The following is an 18,371-nucleotide window of genomic DNA, read 5'->3' on the forward strand; positions in this document are numbered from 1 at the left end:
ATGGTAGAAGTAGAAAAAATTGACAAGTGGACAGGTTAACCACTGTCCAGTGTCCACTGACATTCCTATTTTGGGCAAATGTTTTTATCTTTAAGTGGTTAAAATGTTACTGTACTGCACGATTGAAGAGAACCAGTCTCAACCTTTTTAAACCAATTTTAAATATATTTATTTTTATCTGGACCCCAATCTAAGAATATTTTACTGTTAGACATGATTTGGTCTCATAATTTATGGTCTGTCAATTAAATGTACTGGCCTAGTTGAATTTACCTGTACATAATATTTTCACTCCACATTGAGAGAACCACTGCATTAGACCGCTGCATCCCTGCTTGTAAATACAAATCAAATTGTTAAGGGCTGTATTCAGCTATAGTGTAGATTTTGAGGCGCTAGCCCCTCCTATACACAGGTGTAATGTTTGTCTTTAGTTCAATCTTTGTTTTGTAAACGCCATTGACAATGAAGGGAACATTTATGTCATAATGTGTCATTTACGTCATATTGTTGATGGCGTTTAATGTTTGTGTTTGCACCGTTTGTTTTACATCACCATTACATTTGTCCTTACACAAACATTAAATGCAATTCATGAATGAAGAATTTACGTCATGTGTCTGAGCAAATCGGTATTTTTGTTAAATTCCCATTGATGATGGAGAATTTACGTCATATGTGTCTGAGCAAATCGACTTGTTGGGTCATGATGATGTATGATGATGCATACTGCATAGGTGTGATTTCTTTTTTTTTTCTTTTTTTTTTTAATGGGGGTCAAGCCCAAAGGGCCCTTTTGTTATCGTATCCGCTGTTTTAGCAGTTTGGGCAGTTCTGAGCTATCGTTTTTAATGAAATTTGGCAATATGGTTGAGGGCCGTGTGGATCTCTCAGTAACTGAAGCTCACACTCATTCGTCAAAAGACCTCTGACTTTTAGATCCCTAGATAAAAAAATATTATGATTTGCTCGATCAATATTTTGACCAAGTCACAGAAATTGCATTTCCATTTTCCATACATGCCAATGGAGTCTGACTCCGGTTGCGGTTGCGGGACTACAGCATTGACAAACAACCCCTTCAGCGTAAAAAACAAAACAACGTATGTCATCTGTATTAGGGATGCACCGAAAGGGAAATTCCTGACCGAAACCGAATATAGGAAACAGTTGGCCGAATACCGAATATCCGAATATGATTTATATTATATATTTTATTCCTACCATTGCTGTCATGGCCGTACCTTTAAAGCTAAACTAAATGGTTATGGCAAAACTTAACTTAAATAATAATCACTATTATGGGTCCATAAAACATTTATTCAGCTCTTTTGAATGCATTACACTATTCAGTGATATATTTTCTGCCTATTCAGGCCGAAACCAAATAGGCCGAAAATGCATTTTTAGCCATTTTCTGCCGAATAATTTCTGAGGCCGAATATTCGGTGCATCACTAATCTGTATAGCTCATTTTGTATATTGCTTATAGCTTTTTCTTTTTGGGCTTGACCCCATCTTATATCCTATATTTATTATTATTATTTTAATAAAAATGCATTGTCATCTTTGGATCCTGTTGTTCCCCAGGGTGTCTTCAGCCACAGTTCCAATTGATTTCACCCTTCATGAAAAGTTTCATATATTTAATCAATGTAATCATCATGTCTATTCTCTGCACTGATGTAAATATGTATGTATGTAGCCTGCCCTAGAGGGACATCATGCTATGTGTTATTTAATATACCGGTACTCTTGTGTGGTTATGTCTATTTGTAACGTTTAGGAACACCAACTCAAATTTCTAGTATGAGCGCCGTGCCGTCGTCGCTACGTGCAATATGCACCGTGAGTAGGGCAATAAAATGTGCCAAACCGACCCTCATAATAACAATTTTCTCCGGTTCTGCCGCATAATAACGTACGCCGATTTGTGTGTTCTCGCAAACGGCTAAAGTAGCCGATCTGCATGATATAACGCAGCACTCTCATCGGGAGGAGGGGCAGCACAAATATATGCCAGTAGGGCAACCAAATCGTCAGCGACGTCCCTATCTAGTATGCACAAACTTACTTGGCAAATAAAAGGGAATATGATTGTTATTTTGATCGAGCTCTCACCCCCTTTGAAAAATATTGGAAAATGATTGGCCTCCCTTTGGGATTTTGATAAAATTATTGATATCTTTTGCAATCAATACAGAGTCCACAACGTCGATCATAAGGTGGTGATTCAACTGTAATCGATTTTCTGTAAAATGTGGCACTTTTTGAAAAATATTTAGCGGATAACATGAAGCTTGTTATAAATTGTTATTGCTTAGCTATATCCACTAACACTAAAGTATTGTATTACAGAACTGCATGAGAAAAAAAAATCTTTATTGAAATAATCAAATAGTCATCATGGTGAAATTGGCGATTTTGTGATTCATTGCATGAATTGTTATCAAAAAAATCATAATCGTTGTGGTCCAAGATTTACACCCCGTCCCCTAGTGTTGCCACTTTCCTCCATAGCATACATGTTTGAACTGGTCTCACAAATGCTAACGCACCTCATTGTTGTTGGGAAGATCTCTGATTGTTCTGTTGTTCTTCCCTTTGTTTCTGCAGATATTTCTCGTGCTATTGAACTTCTTGACAAGCTCCAGAGAACAGGAGAAGTGCCTCCTCAGAAGCTGCAGGCACTGCAAAGGGTTCTGCAGAGCGAGTTCTGTAATGCTGTTCGAGAAGTTAGTCATTTATCTTTTCTCCACACTCGGCTCCAGTTAGTAAATTTCCCTTATGAATATTACAAATGCAAAGTTTACAAACAAATGTTCTTTTTGTAAACCTGTTTTATTTTGAAGAGTAACATTTTCCATCTTGAATACATTCAATGTCTCTTCAGGTGTATGAACATGTGTATGAAACAGTGGACATCAACAGCAGTCCTGAGGTCAGGGCCAATGCCACAGCCAAGGTAGAATCAAACTGAACACTAGACTAGAGAACAAAATACATGATTTTTGAGACTCCTTTTGTGTATTGACAACATTAATTATCTTTTTAGGCTACTGTTGCAGCTTTCGCAGCAAGTGAGGGTCACTCACACCCTCGTGTTGTGGAGCTACCCAAGACGGAAGAAGGCCTCGGATTTAACATAATGGGTGGAAAAGAACAAAACTCTCCTATTTACATATCAAGGATCATCCCAGGGGGCATTGCTGACCGCCATGGTGGCCTCAAGAGAGGCGATCAGCTTCTCTCTGTTAATGGAGTGGTATGTTCATAACAGATTTACACAATGATATGATGTGCCTCATTTGATTTGTTTCTCATCATAATACAACAAATTCATGTGATACTGATCATTTTATCATAAAGTTCAGAAATCACAGAGCAAAATAAATGTAAAATGTCAGTACAGAGTGGGCACCTGAGTAATTAAATGGGGTAAACAATACATTTCAAAGTGGGCAATGCTCTCCTGTTGGTCTGGGTGGTGCAGGGATAAAGTTCCTGCCCACCACCTTTTGAGACCAAGGTTTAAAACTTCCTCCATGATGCATCCGGCTTGGTCGTGGTCGGGTGCTCCAATGAACACTAATAGGCTCTGTGCAAACAAACACATGTTTCCGGTTCAAAGCTGCTGCCGGGCCAATCAAACAAAGCTATGGAAAACTGAACATTTAAAGAAAACTGTTACACCACCTTACAGTTCTGCACAGAGCCTATTGCTCATGTTCAGGGGGATAGCAGGGTGGAGAGGCAACTCCTACAGGTTGGTCAGGGAGCCTGTTCAGCGAGGACCGGAACTCGGAACGATGGTGTGTTCTCTCCTTGCATCACACCCTGACCGTAAAACGACTCTAAACATGGCCAAGTCATGATTGGCTGCCTCCTAGCGACCTTACTACTAGCGACAGCGACCTAGTCATCATTGGCTGCCTTCTACGCCAATGGGAGTAAAACCCCATACTCTGAACGCCGCAACGCAGAGCGAGTAGCTACAGCAGCGAATGTTATGAGCTAACTGGAGCTGCAGGAAAGCCATGACAAAACACGGTGCTTGAACCAACAAAAGAATGTTGGAAATGAGCTAAAACAACGGCCGGGTGGTTAGAGAAACAAGTAAACACACCAAAAAAGACAATAATTACCGTAAATAAAATCAGGGACAAATGACAAATAAAAATAAGGGGATAAGAGACAGCCAAGCATCAATGCTGGTTGCACCTGGCAGTTATGACTTGAGTGTCATTCTTGCTTTTATATTGTTATTATTATCTCTTAACTTACACACACACACACACACTCTCATGACTTTCTCTTGCTTTCTACAGAGTGTGGAAGGGGAGCATCACGAGAAAGCTGTGGAACTCCTCAAGGCAGCTCAGGGTACAGTCAAGCTGGTAGTAAGGTACACCCCTAAGGTCCTAGAGGAAATGGAGTCACGTTTTGAGAAAATGAGGTCGGCAAAGCGCCGGCAACAGAACAACTATCCCCAGTAGTGTTGTCCTCTAAATGAATGCTCAATTATTTTATCTGCCTCATCTGTCCCTGTCCCCCACTTAACTCCCTGTAATGACGACGATATTGAACTGAGTTCGGTCTGTAGTCACATGTTAATGTTATTTTCTGTAGAGTTTTAAAATCCACAAATTGTTGTTGTACTTGACACTGCTGAACACTAAACTGATCATAATTTTTTTATTAACATTTTGGTTTATTTAATTCACATTACGAAGTTTCCTTATGCTTACGTATCTGTTTCGTTTCTGTATCGTATATGTTTTTTGTTTGTACAGTCGCTAAGTGCCTCAGGGCAACACACAGATTCTGTTCTTCATGGTCTTTGTTTAAAGGACAACTTTAGTTTTTTTTCAACCAAGGTTCATGTTTTAGGTTATTGGAGAAAGTAAAAGATGAGTTCATTAATTTTTTCATTTGCAGCTTTCTTTCGTTTTAGAGATTTTTGCCAGGGGGGTGCGGGGGCATTCAAACATTAGGCTAAATGTTTTGGGGTTTTTTTACAATCTTTTATAGCGATTATTTATATTATTTACTATAGTCCTCCTAGACCCAAGGACATTACATCTGGCCACAAAAGATCACACGATCTACTGAATGTGAAGGGGGTGGGCTATACTAAATAATAAAAAAATAAATCGCTATAAATAAATAAAATACATACATGTTCAAATGCCCCCGTCCACCTGTCAAAAATAGCTAAAATTGCTAAAATTAAAGAAAGCAGCCAATGAAAATAAAATGACACTCATCTTTTACTTTCTCTAATAACAACCTTAAACATGAACCGTGGCTGAAAAAACTAAAGTTGTCCTTTAAGGCCAAATTTAATGTATGTTATTTCTTTTTAATTTAAAAAAAACGAATACGCACATCACTTAAAGTAAACCAAGAACCCCTACATTAATATGTACTCAATTGAGGTCCCCCCTTCTGAATATATGGCTTCAAAATCAATTTAAAATATTTAAAAAAGAAAACACGGAAGAAATGTGTATATAGAGCACCGAAGTCTGACGTCAATATCGGTAGAGGGTGCAAACCCATGGGTTCCTGTACTTTTTATTTGCATTGTAATCCCCATAGGGGATTTTAGGTCACATTCATACCATTGCGCATTTTCAGAAAGTGCACTTCGTTTGGCAGGTGTGAAGGCTCATTCGAATCGTAATGCGTATCAAAGAACCGCATTATACTCCGAGCAAAAACAGGGGTTTCGCTTCTCTTCCAATCGCACTTGATTACGATTCGGTGCAGGTGTGAATGCAATCCGCAGTAAATAAAGGAAATGAAGCAAACAATGTGGCGGCTGAGGAGCTGAACACAGTTGGAGACGGAGAAGGCATATTTTACGCAGCGCAAAGATGTCCCGTTACCGTGGATAGACGTGGTCGAATGAGGAGACTGAAGCCCTGATCGAAATGAGGACGAGTACATTAATCAATTCAGAAAGAAAACACATAAACGCTGCAGTGCAGTGTAATAGTATTATAGCATACAGAATATTCTGTCTGTCTGTGCGTGCCGTAAACATGGAGTGCTGTCACTGTGTAGGGAGTAGGAACTTTCATCTCAATAAACGCGTAAACATTTTGCGCTGCTGTCTGTTATATCAGTGCGCTTGCCTCGGATCCATGCCCAAAAGAACAGTGTGTGGCTGCGTGCGTTTGCGTATAGCGAGAGAGAGGGGGTGGGGGGGGGGGGTCCAGTCCCAGACGGCACGACACATGCATGTTATGAGTATAATTTTATAACCATAGATTTCACTGTGTAGGCTAGTTTATGAATGGAACACATTGATAAAGGACCCCCCTGCTGCGTTTCCAATTGCTGCGGATGACTGTGTGAAGGCAAACCGCAGCAAATTAAATATGCAAGAATCCCACATTCTCCGCCCATACGCATTTGAGTCTACCGAAGTATTAGGTGAGAATGTGACCTTAGATTGCCTCATATAAGAACTGTGTTTGAAAAATATGTCATCCGGGGCCGTTTCACTCATATGGATATGAAGAATCAACTGACTAAGAGAAAACGCTATTGCTACTAAATGTGTTACATTTTTGCTAGAAACAAACAAATCATATATGAGTGACTGACTGTCGCAAACGATACAGAGACACCTTCCTGACAATAACGCAGAGACAGCTTGTTTATTTTTGGACCACAATGCTTATGAAACGATTTTAAGATGAGCCATGTTATTCTCCATAGAGAAATTACTTCCGTGGACCCCTTGGAACCAGGGGATGAGCAAGTGACGTCAGTATTCAGCGCTCTATATTGAATAGGTTTAACTCTACATCTTGTATGGTGTTAACACATTACACTAGGGACCTCCTGGAACAATCAAGGACCCCTGGGGTCCCCAGATCCGACTTTGAGAACCACTGATTTAAATAAACAAAAAAGCCTGAGACACTATGTGAGCCATTTGGCGTAAATGAAAATATGTTAGGGTTACCATGACATTTTCAGTGAACCTTTTTTTTCTCTCCTTGCCATTATCTGATATTAAAGAACAATGTTAGTTTTTCTAAACCAGCTTTCTAAGCATGATTTGATTTGCATTTGTTACATACATTTACTGGCACTGCTACCAGTAAGCTGAAGAGTTACTGTAGTTTACAAACTAAAGTTATAGGTTATGTGGAATGCAAATAAGAAATTGCTGGTTAAAGGATGCACATGTATATAAAACCACATTATGGTAATACCCCTGGAAATGAAGATGACGGGCTAAATTTAAAATGTCTTGCTACACTAATTGAAAGGGGGGTCCACCGTCTATACGTGCGTCTTCTCCTACCAAACCACACTGCACAAATCTCTCCATGCAGAATACCTACTGCATGCCTGTCCAGACATAACGCACTATGTTGCATCCATGCAACTGTCATAATTACTATACAGTTTGCATTTACATGTCATTGTGCAACATTTCACAGTGATGCAAATTACATCATGTTTTAGGCCACTCCTCTTTCCACCACACACACGGCGCAGCGGTACAGTACGGCACATTATGGTACAGTACAGCACAAAACAGTATTGTACAGCACAGGACAGTATTGTACAGTATGGTACATTATAGTATGCTACGGTACAGTACATTACAGTACAGTAAAGCCTGCTACAGTACAGTATGGTACTGTACAGTACACTGGCCACCTGGATGGCGTGGCGCTAGAGAGACCAGCCGAAGGCCGGTCAAATTCTAGTGTCTAATTCCCAGTTACTTGTAAATATGGACATCGTTGATGTAAATGTTTTCTGTAATTTGAAATAGTCTACGGCTACGCACTATATTTTGTTGTTCGACTGCATCACTGAAACTGATCCTGGGTCCTGTTCTGCAGGATCCAAATGCCCAGAGACAGGGCAGTTTGAATGACGTTTTTTTTTTGCTGCCTAGTCTACCCGGGAGATGGATTGCTGAGACGGACCCCACACTTATCCTAGGCTCCCAGTAATTATGCCACACTTTAGTTGCTCAAACCATACTACTCATACACTGAGTTGGCATTGCCTGTTATTGAACCCAGAACCTTGTGATTCAAAGGCACGTGTTTTACCAACGACTCACTACCTACGCTGAAAATATTGAAAATCTGTTCTTTTCAGCAAGCAAGGCGAGGTAAGTAGTGGTACCGGACTAGTTGTGGCAGTGTCGCTCCACCTCAGCAATCCATCTCCCTGGTCTAGTACCCTTACAAGGTGATAGGTGGGATGGATAGATATGCAGACAATAAGCCACTTCAAACTATGTTCTTACTTCACTTTTTATTTGAAGATCTGTGTAACTGAAGTATGAAGTTGAATGTGACCATGTCTACCAATAATTAAGTATGATTTTACACAATGGTTAGTGGATTGTAAATGATCTTAATTTGAATTAACTATAATTTATGTATATTTTACATTACTGTACTACTGGTATGTGCTCCATAAGGATTTTGCTGTCTTCCATTGTCATACATTTTGCATCCTATTTATTATTTACTGCCTACAGATGCAGGAAAAACTTAATTGAAAAATACACAGGCCCAAGGACATATAAGTCACATGGACCAAAAGGTGTTTTCAATTAATCTAACATGGTTAAAATGGAGTTTGGAGATACAATTGGTTTGTATAGGAAGGGGCACCATCAAATAAATGGCAAATGTCTAAATAGAATCAAGCAACATAAAAACTGTCTGGGGTGCTCACAAACGCCTGAGTAGATGTTTAAATTACCCCAAACATGCTTGAAAGTGGAAGAAATGCTTAAATTTAGTAAACATTTCAATTGCATAATCACTAAAGACAATATATCCGAGAGGTGTTAAATCAAGCATCTATGCAAGGTCAACTTTAATAGTGCAGATTAAACTTTTTTTTTTTTTTTTACTGTAAGTTATTTAGGACTTCAACCTCTTGTGCAGAAATGTTTAAAGGAATACTACATGATGGGGCATTTGAAATGTATAATCTTAAATTGAATGGATCGTTCAAAAGATAGCCTGGACTGTGGCTAATTCAGGTACTCTAGTTCAGATGAGATGTATAAGAGATCTTGTTGCAATAATAACTTTCATAATGAAATCAAATTAGCCATAAACTGTATATGACGGACGGACGGGGGGGGGTAATGTGAATACAGATCAGATAAGAACATAAGTGCATGAAATGTAAAAAACTACATTCACAATGGGATAGGGATATTTTCTGCGTGAGCTTTTCATAGTATGTAGTGGAGATAATATTTAAATAAACTAATTTAATCATCTAATTCTCAAAATATCAGAAATATGGGGTGTGTATTCCCTTGAACTTACCATATTTAATATACAATACTTCACATACGTCACAAAATATGGAAACTAGCCACAACCTGTTATATCGGTTAGTTGGCCTTGCTGTCCTTAGAATGTTACCTGTATTTGCCGACTTAATCCATAATGAAATTTGATCAGGTTTCTAACATTTATTCTTGTTTATATATTGTTATGGTCAATAGAATATTTTTATAATAGTTTTCTTTTGATAATTCTCTCCCTTTTTTATAAGTGATTTTCATAAGAATTTTCCAAGAATGATTGGTGCTCCCACTTGACTGTTCCAGGGCCTTATATACTGTATGTAAAGGCTCTCAGAATTGATGCAGCAGTGATCTAGCATCACTGATTAGGTCCAACACCTTCCATTTCAAGGAAGTGAACAGGCATAGATCACAGCTTGTATTTTTGAGATACTTCCATGTTATAAGCCTATGCGAGTACTTGCAACATTGGTGAAATTTTGATAAAATATTGATTGTTTTACTGCTTGTTTCAGATTTTTATGTTTAAACTATGTTGTGTTCTTAGTCTATGTCGTCCAATATATTTACTATTACATTAATGTGGAATGTACAGCAATGTAGTGGGTGTCAGGTAGATTAAAGACATTGGGATTGAAGGGTGCACTAAATAAATTTGTTTATTGCCTAATGCCTATGCATCTTGGTTGTCTTCCTAACTGGCTGTCTGCCTTTCAAAAATAAGGAAAGATCTCTCGAGTCTAGCGGAGCCATGATCTGATCTGTGTATGTAGTACAATTCTTTTTGGTTTTAGGTTTTTATTGGAGAGGTTTTTATAAGAAAAATGAGTGTAATTTTTGTTTGTTTTTCTTCATTTGCTGCTTTCTTTTGTTTTAACGATTTTAGCTATTTGACTGCTAAATATGTATTTTTTTAAATTACAGCTATTTCTTTATTACTTGCGCAAGCAGAGCGCGCAAGTAATGTTTTCGCCCGGTCTCTTCCACCGTGACAGCTGTCCCGCCAATCAATGTTTATGCAGAAAAACATCAAATCTGTGCCTGTTTTGCTGGGACCAAATGACCACAAATGACCATATTTCTTACGTCATCATTTAGAGCTAGTCATACGTATACTATATACATAATCAGTAAAAATAAAATAGCAAATTGTGCCTGATCTGCTGGGACCAGAGTACGTGGTGTGTATATGTATGACTAGCTCTTAATGATGACGTAAGAAATATGGTCATTTGTGGTCATTTGGTCCCAGCAAACCAGGCACAGATTTGCTGTTTTCTTGCATAAACATCAAATGGCGGGACAGCTGTCACGTTTTTGGCGCAAAGTAACCACAGTATACCGCTAATCAACTTACAACTACACACTTTATACAGTATAGAGTATATATGTATATAGTATATGCCTATATACTATATATATATTTCTTACGTCATCATTTAGAGCTAGTCATACGTATACTATATACATAATCAGTCAAAATAAAATAGCAAACTGTGCCCAGAGTACGTGGTGTGTATATGTATGACTAGCTCTTAATGATGACGTAAGAAATATGGTCATTTGTGGTCATTTGGTCCCAGCAAACCAGGCACAGATTTGCTGTTTTCTTGCATAAACATCAAATGGCGGGACAGCTGTCACGGTTTCTGGCGCAAAGTAACCACAGTATACCGCTAATCAACTTACAACTACACACTTTATACAGTATAGAGTATATATGTATACGTATATAGTATATGCCTATATACTATATATATATATTTCTTACGTCATCATTTAGAGCTAGTCATACGTATACTATATACATAATCAGTAAAAATAAAATGGCAAACTGTGCCTGATCTGCTGGGACCAGAGTACGTGGTGTGTATATGTATGACTAGCTCTTAATGATGACGTAAGAAATATGGTCATTTGTGGTCGTTTGGTCCCAGCAAACCAGGCACAGATTTGCTGTTTTCTTGCATAAACATCAAATGGCGGGACAGCTGTCACGGTTTTTGGCGCAAAGTAACCACAGTATACCGCTAATCAACTTACAACTACACACTTTATACAGTATAGAGTATATATGTATACGTATATAGTATATGCCTATATACTATATATATACTATATATATTTCTTACGTCATCATTTAGAGCTAGTCATACGTATACTATATACATAATCAGTAAAAAATAAAATAGCAAATTGTGCCTGATCTGTACGTGGTGTGTATATGTATGACTAGCTCTTCACCCAAACTTATATAGATAGAAACTTGAATCATACTTAACTAGAAAGAGTGCCCTTCTGGGCACAGGTCTCCACCAGGATAGGGATGTAGGACATTGCAGCTTGCCTTCATCTGGTGGTTGGATAAAAGGGCAACAAAAGTAAATTAGAGGTAAAAACACTTTTTGGCCAGTTATAGCGCCACCTTGAGGCTGAGTTGAAATTGTTCATGTGGCATTTCTTCCTCGGCCTAGTGGGAATGTGCGTGCACAATTTCACGGAAATCACGCGATGTGTTCATGATTTGCAGCATTTTGTTTGAAACTGAGCACTCCTGTGAACTTTGGAAGCCAATCTTAACCAATCAGGATGGAGTCTGAGAAATCTGAAAGACCCGTTTCGTTGAATGGCTCTAGAGAGACTGTACCAATTTGCACGATGTTTGGACAAAATCTGTAGGTGTACTGTGCACTTGTACTTGTTTTGCACAAAGCGGCCTCCTGGTGGAGCTATAACAGGCCGTTCTGGAAATTTTGGGGCAGAGGTTCATCGTTGGCATCCAGGGAGTGTGTGTGCAAAATTTGGCATCGACCGGGTTAACGGTGGCCGAGATTAGCTGCTCACGGACACACGGACGGACGGACGGACACACACACACACACACGGACGGACGGACGGAGTGCAAAACATACTCTCCCCCCATGCCTTCGGCCTGGTGGAGACAATAATACTAGGTGTTTATATGCATAAAGTAGGTAGGTAGCAAATAGTTACATCTAAAAATTATACATTTCACAGAGATACTGAGATTTGACAGTTTACAGCGGTCGAAAGGACTTGCGCGCTCTGCTTGCGCACTAGTTGGCCATTTATGGCCTACTAGTGTGCAACAAGCAAGTATGCACTTGACAGAGTGCAGTTCTAGTTACTTGCGCAAGCAGAGCGCGCAAGTAATGTGATCGGCCTGGTCCATTTGTCGTGACAGCCGTTCCGCCATTTCAGGACCCCCCCAGAAAAACATCAAATCTGTGCCCGTATTGCTGGACCAATGATGACGAAATGACCATATTTCTTACGTCATCATTTAGAGCTAGTCATACACGTATTTCTTACGTCATCATTTAGAGCTAGTCATACACATACGTGTATGACTAGCTCTAAATGATGACGTAAGAAATATGGTCATTTCGTCATCATTGGTCCAGCAATACGGGCACAGATTTGATGTTTTTCTGGGGGGGTCCTGAAATGGCGGAACGGCTGTCACGGTTTTTGGACCAAAGTGACCACAGAATACCGCTAATCAACTTACAACTACACACTTTATACAGTATAGAGTATAGAGTATATATGTATACATATATAGTATATGCCTATATACTATATATATACTATATATATGTCTTACGTCATCATTTAGAGCTAGTCATACGTATACTATATACATAATCAATAAAAAATAATTTACCAAATTGTGCCTGATCTGCTGGGACCAGAGTACGTGGTGTGTATGTAAGAAATATGGTCATTTCGTCATCATTGGTCCAGCAATACGGGCACAGATTTGATGTATGACTAGCTCTAAATGATGACGTAAGAAATACGTGTATGACTAGCTCTAAATGATGACGTAAGAAATATGGTCATTTCGTCATCATTGATCCAGCAATACGGACACAGATTTGATGTTTTTCTGCGTAAGCCTCAAATGTGTGTGTATGTGTATGACTAGCTCTAAATGATGACGTAAGAAATACGTGTATGACTAGCTCTAAATGATGACGTAAGAAATATGGTCATTTCGTCATCATTGGTCCAGCAATACGGGCACAGATTTGATGTTTTTCTGGGGGGGTCCTGAAATGGCGGAACGGCTGTCACGGTTTTTGGACCAAAGTGACCACAGAATACCGCTAATCAACTTACAACTACACACTTTATACAGTATACTATATATATACTATATATATTTCTTACGTCATCATTTAGAGCTAGTCATACGTATACTATATACATAATCAATAAAAAAATAATTTACCAAATTGTGCCTGATCTGCTGGGACTAGAGTACGTGGTGTGTATGTAAGAAATATGGTCATTTCGTCATCATTGGTCCAGCAATATGGGTACAGATTTGATGTATGACTAGCTCTAAATGATGACGTAAGAAATACGTGTATGACTAGCTCTAAATGATGACGTAAGAAATATGGTCATTTCGTCATCATTGATCCAGCAATACGGGCACAGATTTGATGTTTTTCTGCGGATGAGGAAAAGATATAGAGAAAAAGATATAGGTGGGGGAGTTATGTTTGCTATAAAAGAAGATATTTCCATTGAAGAAATTCCAACTGAAAGCAGGATATTAGAGAAAGTAGAACATATATGTATACATGTAAAAGATAAAAATCTATATATCATTCTTATGTACAGATCACCTAAAACAGAGCTTTCAAAATTAAACACATTTCTCGAATACATGGTACAGTATATATCATCTCCGACTTCTGCAATTTTGATAATAGGAGATTTCAATGAAGACCATAATACTAAGATAGAAAGAAGTATAAAGACCTACATGTCAAAATTAGGCTTTAAACAATTAAATACAAATCCAACTACAGATTACGGAAATATTTTAGATCATGTATATTTTAACAAATGTGAAAGTATTATTATAGAAATTGAAATTAGAGACACATATTACTCTGACCATGATTTAGTATTAATATCACTATAGTCTAACATGAAATAGATTTAAAATTAAAATTAAAATTTTAATTCAGTTTATATACTTTTTTTTATAGGCGTTTACATACATAAATTAGATAGGTAGTAAATAGTTACACCTAATAATTACACATTTCAAATGTTCCTTCACAGAGATATTGAGATTCCACCGTTTACAGAAAAAGTATACTGTATAACATATTTTAATTCAGTTTATATACCTTTTTTTCAACACATATAAGTGATTTATTTTTCTCTGAAAAAAAAAGGGATCCAGTATATATCTACAACGATAAAACAGTATTTCTTATATAGATAGAAACTAGAATCATACTTAATACTAAATGTTTACATGTATAGTAGGTAGCAAATAATTACATCTAAACATTAATCATTTCAAACATTCCTTCACAGAGATACTGAGATTTGGCAGTTTACAGCGGGCGAAAACATTACATGCGCGCTCTGCTTGCGCACTAGTTGGCCATTTATGGCCTACTAGTGTGCAACAAGCAAGTATGCACTCGACAGAGTGCAGTTCTAGTTATTTTCTATAGTCACAGGATCTATTGAATGTGAAGAGGGTGGTGACAAACTGACTTATTGAGCCTACGACGTAGGCGATGTATACGATGTATGGCAGCCAGCCCCCTAGTAGTCCGTTCAGACACACGGAAAACAACTACTGTGGCCAGATGTCATTTCCTGGGGTCTAGTGGGACTACAGTAATGGTAAATAATAAAGAAAAAGCTGTACAATTTTGTAAAAAGACATATTTAGCCACATTATGCCCCGTCAAAGAAAAAAATAAAATTAAACAATGCATTATCTGTGACAAAGGTCGCAGATAACTATGAAATTGTGCGTTTGTCACATAACCCACAATTCCCATCACTCTGTCATGAAGTCGCAATTCCCCAGGCAAGCTCCCAGGTCATCGTGACGTCACGTGACATCAGCCCCCTGGTCACCCCAGGCCAGCCCCCAGGTGACCAGGTCATCGTGACATCATCATGACATCACATGACAATGATGACATCAGCCCCCTGGTCACCCCAGGCCAGCCCCCAGGTGACCAGGTCATCGTGACATCATCATGACATCACATGACAATGATGACATCAGCCCCCTGGTCACCCCAGGCCAGCCCCCAGGTGACCAGGTCATCGTGACATCATCATGACATCACATGACAATGATGACATCAGCCCCCTGGTCACCCCAGCCAAGCCCCCAGGTGCCCAGGTCATCATGACATCACGTGATCTGTCACAACACCTAAATGCAATCCCCCGTCACTCACTAATCCCCATATATATGGCCATGAACCCTTGTCCATACCTGTTTTCATTGTGCATTTATTGGTCAAAGTTCATCCCATGCCAAAACGACCGCACTCGCCCAACAGTCTGACATCACCCAGGCGGATGCGTGCATACGCCGATCTGCCCCAGCAGTACAACCTCCACACTCACGGAGGAGGGCTTTAATATCAGAGTTTTCTCCACAGCCTCCCTTCTACATATTCCATGGTCAGACGATGGCGCCACTCTCGTATATATATTGTGATGATAACAATGGAATCATGCATTTCCCGTCAGTCAGTCAGTGTATCACTCAAACTCCCCATGAATCTGAATCTGAACATGAACCTTGGTTGGAAAAACAAAACAAAGTTGTCCTTTTAAGTATCTAAACTGTTATAATATAATTATAATATAAAACCACCCGCAATAGAAAAGTGAGTAGTATACAGTTGAGTAGCCTTAGTGGTTTCCTATTTTCTTTCATTTATTTAGAAATTACAAGGCCTTTTCTCATCAGATGTTGCGAATTTGCTTGCATGGTTGACCTTTCTACAAGGACATGAGGCACTCATGCTGCTTGTTGTTTTCTTTAATCACTATCAAACTGACTCCCCTGACTTGGCATTAAAATAGGGCTTAAGTGGTAAAATGCCCAATGATATGCACCCACTTTGGAGAGGAAGACAGTGGTTGTGTGAAATTGTTCTCAACGGGCCTGAAAAAATATGTACGGGCCCTGAGTAGGCCGGCCCGACTGAGACTCAGTACGGCCAGACTAATTACCATAAATGTCGGGCCCGACAAAGACCGAAAATGACAGGTGGGGTCGGGTTCCGGCAGGATTTAAGAACTCTTGATAGGAATGGTAAACAGCCTCTGCAAAACATCTTCTAAAATTGTTATGCAGACTTGCGGGAAACTTTGTGTGCAGTGAAGGCACTCTTAAAAGTTAGTTATTGTTGGTTGTGTTGTGTGACCTGTAGTAGTCACATACTGAGGCCCTGCCTGGCCATCTTCACATTCAAGTTGGTTGTTTTACCTTTCACTGTTAGAATATTCACACCAGAAGCAGATGGCAACAACGCGGTGGAGTTGCACAGAGATGGATGAGAACTGTGGCTCACATGGCTGCCATCATTTTCCAAAGTTTGGCCACAGTTAATCTTATCCGTCTTGCATGGGAATTGTTCACTCCATCTTATCTGACAACCAGAATGGATGACATTTCACAGCAAGCACAGCATCCTGGAGCTGGGACTAGTGCAGGAGCCAGAGCAGCAGCAGGAGCAGGTGCACCAGTATCTGTACATCCATCCATCCTTACTGTGCATTTGTGCAACACACACAGGGCTCTATTTTTGTCCATGCTAAACCCCAGTTATCCCTAAACTTCTTTGCCTTTTTTTTTTTTTTACTATTTTGAAAAACATGTTTTAATACTTTCAAGCACACAACGTGTCAATGTAGATTGGGTAGTTGAACTTTTTTTTTTTAAAGGCAAAGAAGTTTAGGGATAACGGGTTTCATGGACGGAAATAGAGCCCACAGTGTTTAGAAACTGTAGAGGTCAAGTGGAGAGTCAAGACAAATGGGACATCATCCTCATAATGGCCCCCTACTAGAGACCATAGGATTTGGCCTGCTGTGAGAGGAACTGCAGAACCAGGTGATATACAGCACCTTTTCAAAAAATATTGTGTCAAAGTTAATTATCTTCCCAAATATAATTCAAAAAATAAAACTTCCATATAGATAAAGAAGATGGTCCAAGGCACTCTGATCCAGTTAAGTGAAAAATACTTTATTATATTTTATGGCATGGCAAAGATCATTATAAAAAGGGAGGACCAACGTGTTTTGGTCGCATTTTAATGATCTTTGCCATGCCATAAAATATAATAAAGGCCTTCACTTCACTGGAACAGTCGGACATAGTGCCTTGGACCCTCTTCTTTATCTTCATGATTAAACCTCACCAACGAGCACCTGTATTCAGTTCAACAAAGGACCACGGCAGCGCTTCCTTCTTCTATTCAACATGAAACTTTCATATATTCTCAATTCATTGCATAAAGTGAAGTATTTAAAACCTTTTTTTGTTCATGAAAATCAAAAAATCCTATTTCAAAATATTAGAATATTTTACGAGACCACTAAAAGATATTTTTAAACCAGAAATGTCGACCATCTGTCAAGAATATTAATGTATGCAGTCAATACTTGGTCTGGGCTACTTTTGAACAAATTATTTCATCAATGGCATGGAGGTGATCAGCCTTTGTTCACTGTTGAGGTGTTATGGAAGCCATAAATGAATTTGTATTGTTGAATTTTGTATTTGTATTGTCTCACACCTTCCTCTTGACAATACAACCTAGATATTCTGTGGATCAGGCCAGTAGGTCAGTTAAGCACAGTAATACCATGGTTAGTACACCAGGCAGTTACTAGTAGTTTTGGCTCTGTGGGCAGGTGCCAAGTGCTGCTGGAAAAAAAAGATCAGAATCAACATAAAGCTTGTCAATGTATGGAGGCACACAGTGCTGTAAAATATCATAATAGACGGTTGTGTTGAGACTCTGGACTTGATAAAACACAATGATGATTTAGGCCATGTTATCTGCTGGTTTTGGTCCACTGACAGTGGAAACTTAACACTGCACCCCTCTTTTTAGAGTACATTGTGTTTCACTTACTTTCAGTATGTTGATAAGCTTAATGGAGATGCTAATATTCATTTCCAGCTCGATTTGGCACCTGCCCACAGTGCCAAAAGCCCAAAACTTAAACT

At 39.0% G+C, this 18,371-nt stretch overlaps 1 protein-coding gene across 1 annotated transcript in view; it reads left to right on the plus strand.

The window, feature by feature from the left end:
• Window positions 1–9,997, plus strand: part of lin7c (lin-7 homolog C (C. elegans)) — an 11,574-nt gene extending 1,577 nt beyond the window's left edge. Inside the window, exons 2-6 of the mRNA XM_083791400.1 lie at window positions 2,617–2,735; window positions 2,894–2,965; window positions 3,056–3,265; window positions 4,329–5,611; window positions 6,460–9,997. Of these exons, the coding sequence (XP_083647526.1) occupies window positions 2,617–2,735; window positions 2,894–2,965; window positions 3,056–3,265; window positions 4,329–4,496 (569 nt within the window). The 3' untranslated portion in view covers window positions 4,497–5,611; window positions 6,460–9,997. The remainder of the gene's footprint in view (window positions 1–2,616; window positions 2,736–2,893; window positions 2,966–3,055; window positions 3,266–4,328; window positions 5,612–6,459) is intronic.
• Window positions 9,998–18,371: the final 8,374 nt, after the last annotated feature.

This window comes from Protomyctophum parallelum, assembly GCF_964188405.1.
Source record: "Protomyctophum parallelum genome assembly, chromosome: 2".
In the NCBI taxonomy this organism is placed as follows: Eukaryota; Metazoa; Chordata; class Actinopteri; order Myctophiformes; family Myctophidae; genus Protomyctophum; species Protomyctophum parallelum.